At 30.0% G+C, this 23,403-nt stretch overlaps 1 protein-coding gene across 1 annotated transcript in view; it reads right to left on the bottom strand.

The window, feature by feature from the left end:
• The window catches only part of LOC148284035 (uncharacterized), a 159,744-nt gene that overhangs the window by 50,629 nt on the left and 85,712 nt on the right, over positions 1-23,403 (bottom strand). The window contains exon 8 of the mRNA XM_088242795.1: positions 4,134-4,251. Within this exon, the coding sequence (XP_088098921.1) occupies positions 4,134-4,251 (118 nt within the window). The remainder of the gene's footprint in view (positions 1-4,133; positions 4,252-23,403) is intronic.

Below are 23,403 nucleotides of genomic sequence, written 5' to 3'. Positions count from 1 at the left end.
TCGTGCACCGGAAGAATAATATTTCGTCTTAACATTTTGTACCGCTCACCACAGCTCTCCGACCAGTGTTCGCTTTTAAAAATTCCTTCTGTACAAAAATTGTAAGGATGTAACTCGTGTGTACCTACTCAATAAATAATTTCAATCGTAATCCATCTTTTGCATTTAACCTCAAATCAATTTACGCGCACCCATCCATACTGTATTTGGCCATTGTACCATTAAATTACGATAACTTATGGAAAATATTCCAGTTATTTCTATTTAACAAATTTGTAAACAATTGGTTACTGGGTTTAGGTCGAAAAAAATTGGAAAATTTAATGAAAATAAATTCCTAATAAATTAATATTGTATAACTGTATAGTATATACACAAGTAGGTGGTAATGTTATTGTTTATTTTTACATAAAAATGTCTGCCTTAAAACAGGTTGTACCTAGTTAGACAGACTAGACATGATCCAGAGAAATCTATTACCTAAGTGTTTATGTAGTTGCCAAAGTTATTGTTATTTTTGTTAATAAACTTTGATTATTATTATTATTATTATTTGATTTTTTATTGAAAAATCGTTCAGTAAATTGCTGTATTTTTTGTTGTTGGCGGATAAATCTGCCAAACAAAATGGATTTTGTACCTTTAAAAATAGACGCACTGTATCTGAATTATGCTATTCACATAAATTATTAAATAATAAAGTAGACTCTTTTAACCTACTCAACAAATTGATCTTAATGTCCCCTTTCGCGTGACAAGAAATAAGTATTTATTCCATCTGCCAGTCTGTAGCACTAACTATGCACAAAACTCTTTCCTCTATCGTTCTTGCTTTAACTTTAATGATTTTTTTCATCTATTGATATATATTACATACCCCTTAATTTATTTAAAAATAAATTAAGACTTATTATTTCTGGCTGCGATACGATCCCACTTACTATTTAATGATGCACACTCCTGAACACGTACTCCCACACTAATACATATAAACACACATCTACCCTTACTCTCATACAAATACACATAAACACATCCTTTTGTTGTAACACAATTTCATAATATTATTTATTATTATTTATTTATTTTAAAGAAACAAACAGTCGACAATGATATAATAACATTTTATGTTTGATTTTTATTTAGAAATTTTGCTGGTTTGTCTTTAAACTGTATTTTTTTTTAATGTTATTATATCATTGTCGACTGTTTGTTTCCTCAAAATAAATAAATAAAAAACAGTTTTGTGTGCGAAATTAAACCTAAACCCTGGATACGTATTTCCGCCTCAATGGATAGTATCAGAAGATATTTCCGCCTCGTTGTTTAGTGGTTAGAACGATAGCATACCATGATTGAGGTCCTAAGTTCGATTCCTAACAGGCCTTAAATGATATATTACTTTTATCTTAATGATAAAGTAGTTTGTCGGCCTAGTGGTGTAATTCAAATTCGATTCTCGACATGGTTGATACGAAACATTTATTTAAAAGGGTGTTTTCACACGAGCATATTTCATGGCCGCTGGAAGACTAATCATCTTACCTCTATGTGACAAAAATGATCAAGATACGCTGCAATCGGTGTACCAATCCAGTGCCCTATGCACCATTAGTAGCGGAAAGGGAATGATAATGATGATAAGTTTTAAAGGTAGTGCTATACAGTAATATAGTAATATAGTGAAATTGTTCCTAAACTGGCACCTGAAACGTAAAACTAACCGTCGTATTTTATATTATTGACTTTTAATACATGTATTAATATGTCAAAGTCTTACATGAAAAAAATATTATTGTTATGCAGAAAACAGTCAGTTTACAATATAGAAAAAAATATATATTGGTGTTATCGGGTACTCGGCCTCGTGGTGTAATGGTCAGCGCGTTTGCCTACCATGCAAAAGGTCTCGGGTTCGATTCCCGAAATGGTTGAAATGTAATATTTATTTAAAAGGTTGTTTTCACACTAGAATATTTCATAGTCCCTGGACTGGTACCTAAAGCTTAAGACTGATCATCTTACTTTCATGTATCAAAAATGATCAAGATTCGCTGCGATTGGAGTACCAATCCAGTGCCCTATGCACCATTAGGTGCGGAAAAGGAATGATGATGATGATGTTGTCGGGTGCATAAACGTCAATTCTTTGTTCTGCTAAAAACAGGCAGACCGCTTTTGCACAAAAAATTGTAATAATCACCTAAAATAGTTCCGATCAAAAAAATAGTATTTCTAAATTTGCAGAAATCACCCCCACCACTAGAAAAAACTAACGATATTTAATCAATCATTAAAAGTGGTCAAATAAATAATGAGATTCTTATTTGTAATATAGAAAAAAAATAATTAATCGTTTATCATCTGTCAAAGTCAAAAACATTCCAACTGTTGTGTAAATTTGATTATTCACTTTTTTCACAAAGCTGCCATTATCTTAGTTGCACTTTTCTATGGCTGGCTTCTTTCTGCATAACCATTAAACCATTGCGGATAACGAAATGATGGTGATAAAACATAATTAACGAATGAACTTGTAATAATATTTTAATAATATTTAACTGTTTTGGATAACACATTTATTCTTACACTATTGGTTTTTTAAATTTTTTATATTTTGTTTTTATATCTAAGCGTGGGAACCTAGATTATTTCGGGCTTTAATAGTGTATTAATTTGGTCTAGAGAAATTTAAAAATATTATCAAAGTCAGAAACATTCTCGTGAAGAAGACATTGCATACTTTTCATCAATGATACTGCTTTAGTTGTGTCTCATAAGGACCTCAAAATTGCAGAGAAATTATTGCAAGAAGACTTTTTAAACCTGCAAAAATGGTCCCATGATGCAGGGTTAATAATTAATTCAAAGAAAACCAAACTTATGCACATAAGATCACCGAACTATAAAACTTACACAACACCGTCAATTTTATCACATAACTATACGTGTATCCATAGTGATATTATGCAACCGTGCATGTGTGAAAATATTGAAAATATTGAGCAGTATGTTTATTTAGGTTTAACTATAGATTGTAATTTTAAATGGGATGTACATATTAGAAAATTGTGTAAGCGATTAAGAGCAATAAGTAATAGAATGTACATATTAAAATATTATGTCCCTGTTAATACTTTACGAATTATTTATTTATCTCTCTCTGAATCAATTATACGATACGCCATAACTTCCTGGGGGTTATCAAGTGAAACTAATATTAATTTTATTCAAACCTTGCAAAATTCTATGATCAAATTGCTACTACATAAAGATGTATACCGCCAGAGACACAATATTTCAATATCATTAATGTATAAATCTGTAAATAAATTATCTGTTAGGGCTCTACTTTGGTACAAATTAATTTGTCAGCATGCGTCGCACTCCGAGTATAAACTCAAGTTGGTACATGATTACAACACCAGGTTTACTAGTATGGAAGGGCTAGCTGTTCCTAGATACTGCAATAAATATGGCAAAAGGACACTGCAATACAGTATACCTAAAATATTTAATATGTTACCAAACAATATTAAAAATACTGAGTTAAATACAGGAGTTCGACGTTTGCTCAAATTATGGTTATTAGAAAAAAGTTTTTTGTATTAGTGATAGTTTTTAATTTTTCAAAATGTAATCTATAATTGTTTTTCAAGTAAAATTATTGTTAATGTAGGCTAAGTGTAAATAATTAATGTAATTTATAAGAACCTGCTGACGAGTTGTATGTATGCAACTCAGCAGGACTTTAATTGAGAATTTTTTTGTAAATATTTTTGAAAAAATAAATAAATAAATTGCATATATTATAAATAATGAAAAAATACAATATGTGCTTAGTAAAATTAACAATGCAAGTTATTAAAATATAATCATTGATACAATTAATATAAAAGCAAAAAAAAATACATCCTGAATTCATTTCTTACAATCTAAACAATCTGCTATCAAAAATTTCAATCTCCTTTCTTTCAATACTAATCTCCACATTCTAACATAGATATCGGTTAGAAAAACAATATGTACCTATATTACTTTAAAACCAATCTATGAGAAATGTTTTTGGGTTCCTTAAATTGTGGCCATTAGAAAAAGTCATTATATTAATAAGGACTGTAAAATGTACACACCTGTTTGTGAATAAGCAGAACTTGAAATTCGGTTACGTCACTGACGGGCTCTCCTTCCGGGGTGACGTAATACACAAGAAGCTTGCTGGAGGGGGCCATGTCTGCGCGAACAGGAAAACTGAAAAATATATAAATATATATGTAAACATAAAAAAATAAATATATATAAATTATACAATGAGAACAATATAGTAATATAAGATTTATGTTTTCCACTAACATTTATTGGTGGAAATGCATTTTAATTATAAAGTTACAGGTAAACAACGTCTAATACCGGCTTCTATGTGACGAAAAATTCGGCTTTTTGAACCTCAATGATTTTTCAATTGCGATAAACACCTTTCTTCACTAATGACACAGAAAAATTAAAAACATTTTATACTCGTATAATGCTATTCTGAATCAACTCCGTGTACTCGGCAATAAATATTCCGACGTTGCTGATATTTTTTACATAATGTATAGCTTATATAAATCAACTCTATTTAATCATTTTAAAGATGATAAAGAGTAATTTACATTTTTTAGATTAAAGAGCTTTCTGCGTTTATTTTTGTATGGGAACTATTGTGTATCATATTTACGTGTATACTTATTTTTAAATAAATTTAACTGTCATTATTATTACTATTTTTTTTAATTTTATTTTTTGAGACAAAATTATTTTATTGTATTTAATGTACTTATATTTTGTACCTTTTTATATTCTTTAAAATATAATAAATTCTTATCCTTTGAAAATTTTATCTGCACACATTGTTTAATTGTTTTTTTATATCTAAATATGTTCTTTATACAAAACTGTTCGGTTATATAAATAGTATTTATGTAAAATAATGCTTTTCAATTTATTTTTTAAGTTTTTCAGATTATATTGAAATGTTTATGATATTTTTAATATGTATCTTTGTAAGGTAAAAGACACTGCGTGTCGTGTATATTAATCAATAAATAAATACATTATTTATTACCGAAAGCGATCTTTTTTTATAGCACAACACAAAAATAATTGATTATTTAAGACGTTATAAAAACAAACACTATTGTAGAGGTATTTAAATGTAATTGCCTAGCTTGGAACGGAGTATTCAATCTTGTTAGCTGGGCAAAGTGAACATAAAATTGTATTTATGATAAAACGTTTAAATAAATAAATAAGTAAATGTAATTAATTTAATAAAAATAAAAATAACAAAGCAAGTAAGCCACGGTGTAAGCAAAAACCGAAAGAAATCATTAACACATCAAAAAATGACCTTTTGAATACGTGTCAAAATATTTTATCATGTACAACAGGGCGTCTGTTGAGTACTTGCTAGACGTGGTAAACGTTGCAGATTCCAAATCAGGTTTCCGGGGTATAATAACTTTACCTAGGTAAGCAACTATTTTAAAAGTATACAAGCCATATTCCTAGAATAAGTTGGTTGATGGATGAACAGTATTTTGATTAGATCCAAAAATGTTCGTAGGAAAGTACTACATTTCACCCCTTACGGTGTTTACCGAGATTGATGTACATTAGAGCGGGCCAATGATGTAGGAAGTTTTTTTTTTTTTGGACATCAAAGTAAAAGGGGTCTAAAAAATTGCAATTTTGGATTACATTGAACGTAAAAATTATTTAAAAAAATATTCCATACTACTTTTGGCCCTCAACTAAGGTTTGAAGTTTATCACAGTCGGAACATTTTGTTGATTATTAATAAATATTAAAAAAAAATGCTAGTATATATTTTAATTACATTACACATTCGAACACGTTTTAAAACTACCGAAACGCAAAAAGTTTACACTCCGAATATTTATTATTTTAAGTTTTTTTCTTAAATAGAAGTGTTCGAAGATAAGCAAAGTGCTGAATGTTTTATTAAATTAAAAATAATTAATGTTAAATTTTGTATAAGAATACAGTTTTTTGACGATTTTCTAACAAAGGCATATTTATTAGTTTCTTTATCTTCATAAATGTATTAATTCCAGAACATAATCAATTTTATATTCCGCTAATTATTTTAAGAATCAACCTGTACTAATTATATATATTCGAATCGGGTTGTGGTCCTGTGTCTAGTATCTCGGGCTCAAAAATCAAAAGTCCGTGGTTCGAATCCCACTCTACCACAACTTAATTCCCATTTTTTTATGGTGGCTATTGACACCTCGTTAAAAAGGCCCTAAACATAAAATGTTTGGATAAATCATAAGAACGCTCATATTTTTTATTTTTTTTAAAAGTCAAATTTAAACATTACGGTAAAATAATTTAGTGAAAAAATAAAAAATGCATATACATCCATTAATTGAGTCAAAAAAATAAAGAGATGCTAGGTATAAAAAATGTACCAAGCATCTCTAATAATACTTGAAATAAGGTAAATAACTAGATTCTCTGTCTATAAATAATAAAAAGTAATTAAATAGTCAAGTTGATGTTGTTAGGTGGGATGACACTTGATTTAATGCACTAAATATTCGAAAACAGGGTTCTCAATCTTTTCCAAAAATTGTACGACGCTTAAATTTTTCTTAAAATGTTTCAAACACATGTTTTAGTCAAACGTTGCATTAACTAACCACTTACAGATTTTTAAAATTAACATATTCTAACCAGCAATCGTTTAAGTTTTTATTTAAGAGTTCTGTCATGATATGTTTTTTTTTCGAAGTGAAAATTCGCACTTGAAATGTATTGTAAATTATTATAGACTAAACTAGTTCGTTAAATAACAATTTTTTTTTAAATATTTATAATGGATTAATGATATTGTAGAAAAAATCATCTTGCTTATATAATATAGGTACTTGTCTTTAAATGTCGCAAAAACGATGAAACCAGTAATTGGTTATTCCAAACGTGTGGATTAAAAAATAACAAATATTAAGAAAATACGAGTATTTAAAACTACCATTAATCAGGAAAATAAAATGTTTTTTGGGAAACAATTCGGAGTCTTCATATCATTTTGCAAAATGATATGAAGACTCCGAATTGTTTCCCCTAAAACATTTTATTTTCCTGATTAATTGTTACTGTTTTTGGGCAGAGTAAGAAAATTATATTATTTGTTTAATACTGACGTAACGTGGCACGAAAATGACAAAAAAAGACGGGGTATGATAAGATAAACCGAAATCTTAACTTTGATTATGTCAAAAGGACACAAAAGTGTATGTTTGATAAAATATATGAATAATGTGGAAGACTATACATGTGTGTCGGAATAGACGTGTGTGGGGTCCATCCCTTCTACTTACCCCTACGGTAAAAAGGAGTGATTATTATAATTATTATAATTGGATAATTTATATGGCCCCATTTATGTGAAAATAACATCAAGGGTGCAGTTCAATAAATAAATATCCCTGCACGTCTTGCAACTACAGAGCGCATGGACGATTGGGATTCTTGTTCCTCGTGTCCAATTATGATATATTTCTATTATCACAGATATAAGCTATATCACATCTTGCAGCTACAGGGAGCATAAACGGTAAGTAATCTAGTCGCCATTTACATAATGTTTCAATTTGATAATAAAGCTCGGTGTTTGAATGATATTAAATTTAAAAAAGAATAATTAAAAAACTCATTTTAAAAAATAGGAGTTAGATTAAAACAAGTATTTCAGCTGATGAGCAATTCTAGATTTCATTTACAAAATTGGAGTGTTTTATGAGTGATAATTTACACATATTGAAGCATGATTACCAATTGTCTTGCAGCGACAAACTGCATGAACGAATGGGATTCTGGCAACTTAAAATTATATTAATAAATGTACAAAAAATGAACACTAAGCATCGTAAATAATTTGTTAAATGTTCAAGTTAAAAAGTAAACAATAAAAAATAAATACACAAGGTGTTTTTTAAACGCTGTAAACGCTGAAACCACAATGATCAGTATAGGCAAGAAGACATATCTGTAAAAATGAAATGTTAAAAACAAAGACAAAAGTTGTAAAAATGAAATGTTAAAAATAACAAATGGTTGCTTATTTCTGTAGGGGAGAAGCGAGGGGGGCGCAGCCGCGCGATTAACGGCGTGTCAGACTCCCCCTTTCCCCCCTCGTTTCTCCCCTGCAGAAGTAAGCAACCATTTGTTGTTTTAAATATATATTTTTTTAAATTTTATTCGTTTTAAAAATGTATTTTAATGTGCCAACATGTCTTCTGGCTCATACTGATCATCGTGGTTTCGGATGTGACAGGGTTTAAAGTACACCATGTATAAACCACTGTTTCAATATTATAGTTAACGAAATAAAGAAAGATATCTGAGTGACGGAATTAGTAGTAGAAATACTATTTTCATATCTAACGAACAAAGTAAAATCAATAATTTAAGTTCATAAAAAATATTAATGAATTTAAAAAAATTAAAACAAAACATATCAGAGCACAGCATCGATGCACAGCTGTTCATGTCTTGCTCGTTAGGTTTAACGCTAAAATTTTAAAGCTGACCGATCAGACTTAATCTTTGTCCAGCAAAAAGTGTGTACGCTATACTCCCAAGAATCTATCACTTCAATAAACTGTTTGAGAAACAGATGTGTTTTCGCATTACCATCGTCGGTAGGCGCTCCGGTTTAATTCTCTCCTAGTGAAGGGAGTTAGATGGTAGTTGGTTGGAAGGACGAGTAGGCAGAGGGAGGAGGTGGGTTGGTAGTAGATATTCGGTTAGCAGTAGTCATATGATAATGTAATTAATCTTCATGCATCACGAGGGAGCCGTCGGCTAATCAAGGAGCGGTAAACTACTGCATATTATGAATTCTATCACTATAATTTGAAATGTTATGGTCTCGTGAAGGATCTGCTCAAGCTTGGATACTTTAAAAAAATAGTTGGTTGAAAATATGCTTTCGCTGATGATATTTTGAATACGTCGAAATTTTTATTGGTAAGTAGTTACTGCATTTAACCAATACCCCCTATACTAAGGCCTGGATACTGAGAGTGGTTACGAAAAATTTGTTTAACGAGACTACTTGACGTCATACTTTTCTTTAAAATCCTCGATATACAATTTATATATCACAACTAGAAAGCATACATGATAGATTCTTTAAACTTCTGAATCATAAATCTCAAACCTGCTAAAGAACAGCAAGCTTTAAATTGGGCAGGAATTTAAGTTTTAAGATTATAAAAAAATTAAAACATGGTTATAATAATTAAGAGTAAGCAAATCAGCAATATCTCAGGCTAAAATTTAACGATAGAAGAAAAATTATAGACCTTTTAAATTTATTCAAAGTCTTAAATTCAATATGGGATTGCCCTGAACTATTATCTCTCATCAACTTCAGGGTGCCTGGAAGAATGACTAGACATGTGCCACCGTTATGTAGCAACAATTCACGGACAGTGTATACTTGGAATGCCGTATTATATAGACTTCATGAACTCGGCAAAAGTTATTCCCACGTATCTGATATATTTAGTGTAGGGTATCGTTCGTAAAGAACAAACCTTTTAAACTTTTTCAAAGATGGTGAATGGTAATTATATTTAATTATTCATGCATTTCATAATACAAACAGTTTCATTTTTTACTTTGCCCAGCTGTAAGAAACAGTGCTTATGATTTTCTCGTTGTATTACTGTAGAATGTTTTATTATTTGAACTTTCTACTGAATATGCTGTTTAATTTTTAAAATACAAATTTCGAATAATTTTTAGCTTTATTTTTTTTTTATACATTTAAGGTTTGAGAAAATTAATGTTTTAACAAAAATAATTATACCAAGCCAAATATGTTAGTATTATAAATGACTTTAAAAGGCAGATTTGCCGTTTATGTTTAAAAAATAAAAATAAAAAATAAAAAAAATAAAAAATTTACAAACATTGATTTTTAATAAAGATAGGTACGCAATTTTATCAACAAATTAAATGTTTACAAGTACACAAAATAATCACTAGCTGTCTTTAAATAAGTTTTTTTATGATCTTTTTTAATTTGTTTAAGCGCAATACTATCCTTCAATTAGCATCGGTAGCGTAAAACTGTTCGGGCTGATCACCTGACCCTCCATATAGTACAATTGATACTAATACGTGGCAGTTAGAATACCATTACAATGCCCCATGCACCACTGGGTGCATATTTGTAAACGATGATGATGATATACTTTTATATATCAACCATTTTCAAGAGAGGAGTTAAGGACTGGATTTTCCTTAGTGGGAGGGATTTTAGTGGGAAACTCCGTGATGATGTTCCGAATGTTTTAGTTTACTGTTTACCATATTAATGGTACATATATTTTTATTTTTAAAAATTATTATTATGTTTCTAATGCTTTATAATATTTGTGATGATATATTCATGTATCTATGTCAACTAATTTATTCCTATGGAGATGGGACTCGTGTCTAAAATAATGTGTAATAAACAACCTTTTAGTAAATAAATGAATAAATACTCTTGGGTACTTACATTCATTTACTAACAGAACTAATCGAATTAATCAATTGGTAACTAATTTTAAAATTCGAATGCTAAAAATAAAAGGATTGTAGGATAAAACGATGCGGTATTTAATAAAAGCCTACAACTGGTCACAGTTCGCATTGCATTTTATTGCAGCGGTCGGGCGGACATTTTACTGCACTTCAGTAATTCACTGAATACAGTTCATCGCATAGCCATGAAATTTCTCTTTGTGTTCCTGAAAAATGGGTGACGCGGCGGGCGAAACAAATTGTAGACTAAAAATTCGTTGAATAATTTAATGCTTAAATCGTTACTAATTCACCCGTTTCCAAAAAAAACCGCTTCTCTGAATAGAATCAATAAACTTCGTTTCTATGAAAAATACCAGATAACAATATGAAACACATTAAAAAATCATATTTAATTCTCTTTCTCTTTTAAAACTGAAGAAAAATAATATTTGCGTCCTTACGAGTTACCCAAATTATTAAATTTTGTGGGCCATTTTCAACAAGTTGTAAATAACTCCATATTCAAAAATGGGAAATGTATGAGAAATGGGATGGAAAGACCAAGAAAGAACTTGAAAGGATGGTAAGTGCCGGGAACAGGGTAAACGGTGCACTGAAATTTACTATGGCAAACAAATGTTTATCGCAGGAGGCTAAACTAGTAGTTCACAATGAAGTTTAAATGCCAACTCTAATGTATGGGAGCGAAGTATGGAATTGGAAAAAATGATGATGAAATAAGGGGTTAATGCTGTCGAAATGTGATCCCTCAGATAAATGTGTGGCAAAACGATGTATGATAAGTGCACAAATGTCGAGATCCGTGAACTGTGCAAGACTGAGATATGAATTGTCGACAGAATCAAGAAAGGGGTGTTGCGTTGGTTTAGACCTGTAGAGCGAATGGACAGCGAAAGAACTGCTAAAGGATCTACGATGCGAATGTTGATGGATGCAGAAAACGAAGAAGGCCGAGAAAGACATGGCACGATCAAGTCCATCAAATACTTGCAGATGGACATGTCAAAAGTAGGAATAATCTGCGTGCTTGCACGAGAAGATGTATGAATGTAGAGGAAGCTAGGTCTGTATGCAAAGATATGGCGTTCTAGCCTCTCTGCCTATCCCTACGGGGAAACGGCGTAATGATTGTTTGTTTGTTTGGAAATGTATGGCAGGGTTTACGAATGATGAAATCAGGCACAAAAAAATAATAACTCACGAGTACGTTTATATGTCAATGAGGACTAAAAATTTTTTTTGTTTAATACTTAAATCATTTTTAATCAGAGTGTCGATTGTTTGTATACTTAAGGGTATTAAAAGCAAACTTTGACATCTCCATTGAAGAAGTTACTGAGGTATTTGTGAAAAACATAAAAAAAAAGAATTGTGAGATTTCTAATTATCTTTCACTAACTTAATTGAGAATATTTTGTTTGCGGTGTCAAATAGTATAAAAAAATCTTTTTTTGCAAAATTTAGAGATGGTATTAAATAACGCTTTAATTTATGTAAGTAAGTTTTTATGTATAATTTATTTTGGCATCAATAACTAATTTTCCGTTTTTGGTGGAGATTTCTAAGTTTGCTTTCAATACCCTGAATTTCGCTCAAATAAAAACGCCGTAATTCTGTCTCGAGCTCTAGAAGTTGTTGTTATGATTTGCAACTTTGCAAGGTTTTACGTAATTACTTTATAAATTACTGGTACAGGTATGAATATAATTTAAAATGGAGGCCAAGTTCGCTGGAGCCATTATTTTAAATCAAGAAGCTTTAGACTAATGAGAATTTACAAAGAAGACGAGAAAGACCTGAATGCCATTTGCGCTTCGATTTGTGATATTTATATTTACTCCGAACATAGACGCGTATTTGGTATTAAGTTCTAAAATACAAAAAATGCAACCACGGATTTTCGTAATGGGTTTCTTGGCAATATTGTCTATTGTTAAGGGGATGCTTAAGTCGGGATCGTACCTTTTCAAATTTTAGGAATAAAAGGTGAAACAAATAAAGCGTCTTAAAGTCAATTTATTTCGTATTTCTTCCGTTTTCCAGCGCTGCTGTCAGGAACCTTATTAAGGTTTCTCGCTACTCTCCAATCCAGGTATAAATTTTTTAATCAGAGAGGAAAACATGAAGATACTGTAAGTTTACTTTCACACTCAATACTTGACGCTTCTGTCTTATATGAACAATTACACGTAGAAGGATCGCACATTGCATGTTAAATTACTACAATTCAAAACACGTCATTTTTAAATCGAAATACTTTACCCTTTGTGGCTATGATGTCACACTAGTCTACATACGATACAAGATTTGAAAATCTTCTAACTCTTTTTCATTTTAATTCTCTGATAAAACGCCGCGTTGTTGTCGATATAAAATTTATGTATAAAAAAAATAAACTATAAAGAAGATTCTAACCTCCTATATAAAAAAAATATATAAATGAGGAATTAAGAACACTCAGACATCGGGAAATATTTAAACTGCCTTTGTTTTCAAATAACGCTACATACCACACACCTATGGCCCGCATGTGTCGAGAATATATACTGCCGAAAAAATAAAATTGACATTTTCCATGATACTCTCTCAGCTTTTGCGAATAATCTCTTAGGAATAAATCTTATTTTATAAGTACACACGAACAACTTATTTTTTATTGAATTGTATCCTGTATGAAAAAAAAATATTCAAAAATATGTATTACATCTTAATATATAAATCTGTTTTGTGTAATTCTATAATTGAAGATATATATACATGTAAATTGTATCGGCGAATGCTTTCAAATTGTATGTTTTCTAGTAGTTAAATTAAAATTAAAAACAAAGCTTTTTCCAGGACACAGTATTATATCGTGTTTTAAAATCAAATCAAACACATTATTTTCTCCAATCCATGGTACTGTTTTTGCTCAGAATGCTCGCCTACGGTTGGTCCCACGCATATCGTTTGATTAGGGAACATTTCATAAGAGTTGTAAATCCCCTAATACGAAAGTATCAATTTGCCAAAATTGTAGATAGGCGGTAATGCACGCCGACCGACGATACAACTTTCACGAATTGAATATTTTTGACAATTTTCGCAAAAATAAATATTAGCTAAAAAGCTTTGCGAAAAAGGATCAAAGCCATAAAAATTCTGTTTAATTAAAAAATGCTTTTTTTAAACAGATTTACTGAGTAAACATCAGTTTATTCGGATTTTTTTTAAATATTCTAAAGAAAATAAAGATCTACTATTTTTACCTTACTGAGAATGATCATTTTCAAAAGATTAGTTCATAAACTAATTTATATTTTATAAATCCTTGTCCCAACATTTTATCCGAATCCAATTTAAAAGACGTTTGAAAATTGCTTCGTAAATATTTGATAAAGGTATCTGTCAAACTCAGGAAGCGATCACGACTGTTCATTTTATGTCGCAAAACGTACGCATTTCCAATTTCAGCCTATAATACTTTGCAGTTCTGTTTTTCAAAATATTTTTTTTAGCGAATTTCGCAGCAGCAGAAAATTTGACAAGCGGGCTTTTCCCGCTTTTTATCGCGAGTAATTTCCCTGAGATGCCTCTTTGCGAGGCCTCAATCAAACGGAATTACCGAAGGCTTATTCATCCCCCTGTGTTCTCATCCTGCGAAACCTTTTTTGTCGCCAGATGAATGGAAGAAGCGGAATTAAACTTTGATATAATAGAGAATGATCCTGGGGAGGCGTTTAAGGTATCCTCAGTCCTGTTTTATATCAGCTTAATCCAAATTGAAATTCAATTTATTATTGGAAGAAAATAATATTGCAATTAAAGAAAACAAAACTTTTGGTGAGTCTATTATAGAATTAATCAATTCATAAATTTTCTCTACAATTTGAGTTATTTTCAGTTTTAACCTAATCGATTTATAAAACTGTTTATATACCAGTTCTATTCAGTCTTAAGACATAGTAAAAATGTAAGCAATTTAACTTACATGTTTATAATTTTTAAGTTTACTTAAAAAAATATTGAATACAAAAAATGTGTTTATAGGGTTGTTTTTGTTTTAAAAAACTAAATAAACCAAATAAAAGATTCAAGTCAGTATTTGTTTTTATATTGAAATTCCAAAAAAATAAACGTTTTTTTTTTGTTTTTATTTTTGCACCACAACAGGCCGGAGGCCCAATTACAGTAGTGAATTACATCACAGAACGCACGGGCTTGAGAAAAATCACATTTTAATTTTTGTGTACTCACCGGGAATCGAACCCGGAACCTTCCATGTGTGAGTCAAGCGTCTTGGCCAAGTTGTAATGGGAAAGGGTTAGAAGTCAGCGCTCTTCTATGTTATAGAGTATGTTTTTATGCTCTTTCAAACGTTTTAGGTCTGAACTACAGGACATGGACCTGAGTTGAAAAAACACGGGGGAATTGGCTGCAAATAAAGAGGCCTGGAGAGATTTCGTGGATACCATAATACTCGACCAAGGGAGTGGACACATAATAATGTAAGAGAGTTGCGGTTGGGGTTAGGTAGTCTAGATAATCCTCTTAATCTCAATGGTACCAATATTCAATACAGGAAATCCATAAAAAATCTAGGAGTACAAATGGATGAACATCTATGCTAGCGAGCTCATACTAATGAATTAAGCCGCAAAATATTTTTCAGTCTACACTCACTTAGAAGGTTGCAAAAATTCTTACCCATTAGTACTAAATGCACTCTTGTACAAGCATTACTACTACCCATTCTAGATTACGCTGATGTTTCCATGACTGATTTAAGCTGTGAGCAACTTGATAAACTTGAACGACTTCAGAATACATGCATAAGGTACATTTTTTATCTTAGGAAATATGACCCCTTTTCTGATTATCGTAGGGAACTGAAATGGCTTAAAATTAGACAGCGGAGAGACTATCACTCCCTCTCACTTCTGTTCAATGTGCTTCATAGTCCTAACGCTCCAATATACCTGCGTGAAAAAATTCAACGCTTATCAGCTCATGGTTTATCTCTTCGTTATAATTCTCTCTTAATACCCATCAACAATTCCTTTTTCTTCTCTAACTCAAATAGTGTCCATGCGGTTCGACTGTAGAATCATCTCCCATACACCATCAAAAATGTTACTACATTATCTCTGTTTAAATCACGTCTGAAAAAACATCTCTTTTCTCTTCCTCAATCTCTCCTCCTTTCTTTTTTCCTCTTTTTTTCCTTTTTCCCATTGAGTAATAGTTTTGATTTATAAACAAATACGTTTATTTCTATTTTGACATGTCTTTAGCTTTTTAATCTTTATTTTCTATTGAATATGTTCTGTAACTTGAACTATAAAAAATCAACTTTTATTTTATCGGTTGGTTGGAAGAAATTGCCATTTGGTAATAAACCCGCCAATGTACAAATAACATTACGAACAAAAAGTGAAATAAATAAACCAAATAAATAACAGGTGTTTTTAGTATTTTATTTGGCTATTTTTGCAGTCAGCAATTATTTTGTATTTAAATCCCCATTTCGTATTATGTCCAGTGTTTATAATATAAGTAAGAACATTTTTATAGTTTTTGAAAATAAATTAACCCTTTCTCCTTAGTGAATAGTATTTCAAGCGTGTAGAATCCATATCTGTTCATACCGCATAAAATCAATGTTTTAATCGTTTATCGTTTTAGAGCACAACGGAATATTGACGAGTTTGCGAAATAGCAGTTTATTGAAAGGGGCGCGGGATATACATATTAAAATAGCATTTACATTTCATTAAATTATAACTGAAGTGGCCTTTGTTCAAAGCAAATATTAATTTAAGCCGTACCGTGAGTATAAAGCACACATCACAATTTGTGGCGTGATAATACTGACTTTACAACGAGATATGATAGATGAAATATTTCTGTTACTTTTTCAGCTCCTTATGATATGTTTATTATAAAAAAATATTTGTCCAATTTAGATTTTATAGAAATAAAGTTTATTTCATCAAAAACTTCAACTCGTTTAAATGTTAACATATCACGATAGAGATGGAGAAAATATTAGAAAGGTTAATATAGAAGGGAGTTGAATCCAGTCCTTGTCTACAAGGATTTGGACAAACTCATAATATTGTAAATAAATCCACCGGTTTATGAAAAAGTAAAGAAATTGAAAAAATAAAATTATTATGTGTTTCCTAGTATGGAGGTGAAATAATTCAATTAGATGAATCTCACCCGCATTAATAGAGTTTTCATCTCTTCAACTTTACAGACATAAATAGATGAAAGAATTGAAGCAATAAAGATGTTTGAATATGGGCAGAATAGTGAATGTTACACGGTGTGTAAAGTGGCAACTTAAACCAGCCAAGCCCTGTAGATGCCTAGACTTCTATTTAACCTTCTCTAAAATGTTCTACATATCATAAAGAATATGTTAATATGAACAGCTCTCCAGGGAGTTGAATCCAGTCCTTGTCTACAAATATTTGGACAAACTCAAAATATTGTTCGATGAAAGGTGTTAACATAAGTTATGTTCATTTTTCTTCAAATTAAAAGAAAAAGAGTGAACAATAAAAAATACAAAAAATTGGTTAATTATGTATGCTTCTTCATTTTTTTATTTATTCATTTAAAAAAAAAACTTACACGTCCATAATTCATAGCATCTTCGCCGTTCACTGCGCAAAGAACGCAAGCGGCTTTGGCAACTTTATTTTCTCGATAGAACGCAAAAAAAAATTCGCTTTGTGGTGTGGCATTTCACTTTCATTTATTTATACATTTGTTTGAACTACTCTTACTTTTAAGTTATACATCGACTGGTTTCGAAGTCCCTTTCTCAGGACTTGAACTAACTTAGAATAACATGCGTTGATATTTACATTTTAAACTATTATATCAAAGAAGGAAAGATAAAAAGAATCATGAGGCAGTATTTTTAAAAGAGGACTCGATGTTAATTTAATTAATTAACAATTATGGGAAGTCTTGGATTAATAGCTTTACTTGCTTCGAATATTTTTTATATGGTCTAAACAAAGACAATATTTATTAAAATGTAAAAAATTTCCACCCGTTTCTCGAGAAAAATATTTTTTTCGGATATAAGATGATTTGCGAGTTCTGAGAAGTTATTATTGCTGAGACATCTTGTATGTTCTTTTATGCGAATTTTTAATTTACGTGAAGTTTTTCCAATATGGAAATTTTGGTAATTCAAACAATTTAATTTATAAATCCCAGAATTATTTAATTTATCATCCTTACTTTTACAATTTGGTAAGATTTTACCTTTGTTATTACTTAGTATATAAAATGCTGGCCTAATATTTTTAGGGAATATATGAGCGATATTATTACTAAATGAGTTTCTGTGTATTGGATTCTACGCCAATTATCATTATTATAAAAATGATTTTAAGAACAATACAAATATTTATTTCGAGACTTTATTTGAATTTTTTAATTTATTTATTTATTTATTAACGGACATTGTCCATGTATACAATTTATAAGGTTTAAATAATACAATAAAAGAATAGTTTAAAACATTTAAAGAAAAAAGAAAGAAGTATTGACAAACATAAGGGACATCGAGACAAGATCTGGACTATTTATTTAGTGCTCGTTTAAATCGTTGTAAACTTAAACCAAAAAAGTCCAGGTCCTGTCTTGAGTAAACAATACGACAAAGGCAGGTCATTGGAGAATTAAGGCCATAGTTTGTTATATGCTGATCGATGAACAGTACTTCATTGTTTCTCAATCTACCAGTCGAAATATTGAATTTTACTTGTCCCAGTAATGATGGAACATCGATTATACCATTTAGTATGCCGAACATATATATGGAGTCAATATTAGTTCTACGTTTTTGTAGACTAGAAATATTTAACATTGACTGTATTTCAGCATAAGAATAATTATCTCTCTCTAGTCCAAGCATCCACGCTATTTTTTGAAGCAAGCGATGTTGGACTGATTCAATGTGATTTATGCGATTGACATAGAATGGAGACCAGACCACTGAGGCATATTCAAGAAGAGGGCGAACAGTTGAGCAATAAAGAGTTTTGATTGTACGGACATTAGTAAAATCAGAGGATATTCTGTTAATGAAGCCAAGTAATTTCAGTGATTTATTTACTGTATTATCTATATGCTCGTTGTATGTCAGTTTATAGTCCAAAACAACTCCTAAATCTCTGATGGACTTGATTACATCAATTTTGGAGTTTTCTAATAGGTACTCAAAGGAAATTGGTTTTGTTCTATGAAATGACATTATTTTGCATTTTTTAATATTTAGTTCTAATTTATTGACTTTACACCATCGGTTAAAAGAGTTAATGTCTGATTGAAGAAGAAAGCAGTCTTGTAAATTTAAAATATTAATTATTTAATCTGATTCAGGGAAAGTCTAATTCGCCGCGCCCCTCTTGTTTCTTTCCTGCAGAAGTTAGCAACTATTTGTTTTTATAAATATTTTATTTAAAAAAATCTTTGTTCTAAATATTTTTTTGATATGCTAATATGTCTTTTTGCCCATACTGATCATCATGGTATCGGATGTGACAGGATTTAAAGAACACCCTGTATAATATACATAAATGAAAATACCTGTAAAACTCTCTCTTAATACGAGTTATAAATCTGTTAGAGATGTAGAAATATTGTTATTAATTTTTGTATGCACAAAACATTTGTAATTTTATACTTCTTTTGTTAACATTTTTTTCAATAAATTAAAAAAAATATATAAATCATTTGTCACGTTCTCTTGTTTTCTTATCCGGAAAAAAGGACATAAATTATGTTGAAACCCAATATATACATTTTGTTTTTATTTTGTTCATGTTTTTGAATGTCTTTATTTTCCATATTTGAGTTATATTTTTTTTTAGATTTTTCGAAAGTTGTAGAATATATTTTTACTTTGAAAATAAGTTATTATTTTGTGTATGCTGACGCAATGTGCTAAGACTCGTGTAAACATAAGTTTAACAGAGAGTCAACTTAATACGTTGATTTACTAGACATATGCAATTTTGTTGACTCATATCTAAGTCATACTAAAATACCCACTAGTGCTGTATTGTTTAAGTTATGTTTGCAGAGCTATGTTGCAAAAATTTGTATTTGCTATTAGTTTGTGGAACTTTGGTTGTTTATTGTCAAAACAATAGTGAAATGGGATGTATGAGGTTCTGTTTGGAACATCCCTATTCAGATTTACCTACCCCAACCCTACATTGGATGTAGTAAGGGAAAGGGGTGTAATTCAAATAAAGGCAGAATTCACGCCGAATATTTTTGTTATGAAGTAATTTATGACGTCGCTTTTGTAGTCAGTTCTGCCATTTATTATTTAGATTGAAAATATTAAATTTCTGCATTATTAACGCACTTACACTCTTTGTTTCCCAACAAGTAAATTTTATATTTCAAATAGTTTTAGATAAATGTTTAACAGAATTTTAAAAGCAGTATTAATGCTTAATAAAACTTAAATTCCGAATCAAGCTTCTACATGTCAATGAAACTTAAATGACTCAATAATAAAATTTCAACTCTATGTAGCGTCTAGAATCCCAACTGCCAATGCGCTTTGTAGCTGCAGGACATGTTGTAATCTGGTTCATATCTTGAAAGGATTATTAAAAAAAAAAAAACACATATATTATTCAAAACATATGGGGGATAGAATTCTAACCGCCACACAGCATACGATTTGTCTAATCTGGAGAGACAAAAGTCCTGAATTGAAACGTTTAAATATTGTTTTTATTTAATATGGCCATGCCCTTGGATATTTTTTTCAACCAGCACTGCACTCCAAATTATTTATTGTGTCATAGTTCCCTAAAAAAAAAGAGTTACCGTTTCGGATGCATGTAGCTGGCGGCTTAATCGTAAACATTAACTTTGGGCATATATAACTGTGTTTTATGTATAGTAATGTACTATTTACAAATGAATTATTTAATTAAATATAGTGATTGATTTAAAATTGTATTTTTTTTTACCAAAATATTCCTTGAAGCTAAGCAATACTGTGATAAAAAACACAATTTTTCAAACATTAAAAATAGCATAATTTACTTTCAGATACTTTTAAAGTATGTAGTCAAGCTGAGTCAAGGCCTAAAAAAGTTCTATACATATCATCGCATCATTTAATTTTAATGAAAGTATAATTATTTTGTGCGATTGTTTGCGATTTTTAATATTTTTTTTCTCTTTATATATGTCCGCGTATAAAGAAAAAATATGACCTTTTGTTACCTTAAATAGCGAATTTCCATCTTAACTTTTAAACAAAGAATAAGATCTTAGTGCTCGAAGCAGAAATAATACGACATTTTGTCATACCAATAGGACAAGTAATGTCCAAAGAGGTTTTAGATGCAACAACATAGAAATTAAGAAGGTTAGATTGGGTCATACATTAAAAACATTTCGTATTTGTATGAAGCATGGTTTAATTAAATATACATGAATCTCATCTGATCTCTATATTTATTTGAAGCTGAAAACGCCTAAAAAAACCAGCAAAAAATATTTTACTACTGTAAAAACATTTTGGAAATCAAAATAAATTGAGTGAAATGTTCTATTTGCTGGCACATCTCTAAACTGACACTTTTAGTCATTTAAAATCCTACAAATCTGATGACGATTTTTGTCCGGCTAGATTGGTCAAATTGTATACTGTGCGCCAATGCGCTCTGTATCTGCAAGTAATGTTATAATTAACATAAATTCCAACATTAGCTGTAACATTACATTTTTTTCCATTGGGGACGATAAATAAGAATCATAATCACCTCCTGTGCTCTGTACTTGCAAAGCGTGTTGTGATATAGTTTTTATCATCTTCAATTATTACCATTATTGAAAACAAGGAACAAGAATCCAAACAGCACGTGCGCTTATTAGCTGACGAGTTTGGTATATTTGTATTTATTGTTCACAGTGCGTTTATATTTATTTTACATACCGCGCCCTTCAGGTGATTTTCGCAAAATAAATATTTTTAATAATAATATCTAATGAACTTCAAATTTACAAGGCGATCTAAACACACATTCAACTATTTCAGTTTATTATTTGATTATTGCATTTGAAAAAAACTTGGTGACGATAAAAAATAAATGTGGCTATCTTTAGCCTCCTTTGTTTTTGAGATTTTTGGTTAATATGACTGCAAGTGCAGATTTTCATAATAAATTTTAGTTTTGAAAAAAACCTCTGTTTAATTTCAGCATATTGAAAAAACAGTTTTAAAGCAATATAGACTCATAATAAGTATTTTTATTTTATGTAATTTTTTTTTATTAGTGTGCGCAGCAAAAATGCCTTTTATGAACATATACATGTATACATTAAACACAACAGTGTTCTATTACAAAACTATAAAATAATACGAAAATATTTTATTTAAACATTACAGAACAGAAAATATTTTGAGTTTGTCCAAATTTTTGTAGACAAGGACTGGATTCAACTCCCCGGAGGGCTGTTTATAAATCCACCTGGTCCACGAAGAAGTATAGAAATTGAAAAAATATCATTCTCACGCGTTGCCTAGTATGTGGGTGAAATAATTAAATTTAACGAATCTCACCCGCATAAATAAAGGTTTCAGCTCTTTAACTTCACAAACATCAACAGATGAAAGAATCAAAGGAATATAGATGTTCAAGTATGGGCAGAATGGTGAATGTTACACAGTGTGTAAAGTGGCCACTTAAACCAGCCATTGACAGGTCATAAGCCCTGTAAATGTTTAGACTTCTATATTACTTTCTCTTAAATGTTATTCATCTCTGTTGTAATATGTTAATATTACACAGCTTTTAAAATTATACTAATATATTGTATTATAATACAATGCGACACTTTATGGTAAATATACTCAGGTAAATAAAAATATAACACAGAAAATGAGGAAAGATAATAATCATATATATATAATTTGTTGGTATTGTTGCAATGTCTTGTATTGAATGTTCTAAGTTCAATACAAACTGTCTTGTGCTAAAGCTGAAAGGGTTCACAACGATTAAAAAAATGGAATAAAAGGTATAAAAAATAAAAATTAACTTTACAAAGTATTGAAAAATTAAGTTGCAAAAATCTAGTCATACCTATGTATATATTTAGCATTCTCTTTCTACAAATTGATATAAATATTTAAACAGTCATTATGTTCCTAAATCATTTATTTAAAAGAAAGTTTAAACTTGATTCGACTAGTGAAGAAAAAAAAAATACTGATCTGGTTTACTACACTATACAATCTTAGGATAGATGAATGAATAGAATAATTTGCTGCAACAATTCGCGGATATATTGATCGCTCAAAGACAAAATGTCGATTTATTCAGTTTTACTTACAATAGAGATAGCCATGTTTGTTTTTTAACGTTACATTCATTTAACTGTCAAAATGTTTTTAAAGCTTTTGTATTATTTTATCAATTTATTTATATGGCTTACGCCTTTGACAAAGTATAAAATATTATTAAAAACTCATTATTATGAAACAAAACACCTATGCACAAATATAGAAAATATCGATAATTAAAATAAAATCAGCAGAAAATAAAGAAATAATAAAGGAAAATTATAAAAGAAATTGTAATATAGGTATGCATCAAATTAACAAGAAATAACGAGTATAAAGATGGTTTACAAAATATGGTGTTTTATGTTTCTTGTACAATAATGTTTTTTTTTTTATTTCGGATGTATTAATTTGTATGATGTTATGTATTGTCAAAAAAAATGTTTTTTCTCATTTACGGT

Source organism: Micrasema longulum, unplaced genomic scaffold (genome assembly GCF_059751315.1).
Source record: "Micrasema longulum isolate JH-2025_06_02 unplaced genomic scaffold, ASM5975131v1 h1tg000163l, whole genome shotgun sequence".
Classification (NCBI taxonomy): Eukaryota; Metazoa; Arthropoda; class Insecta; order Trichoptera; family Brachycentridae; genus Micrasema; species Micrasema longulum.
The sequence above is the reverse complement of the archived record's forward strand: the minus strand, read 5'-3'. Positions and strand labels throughout refer to the sequence as shown.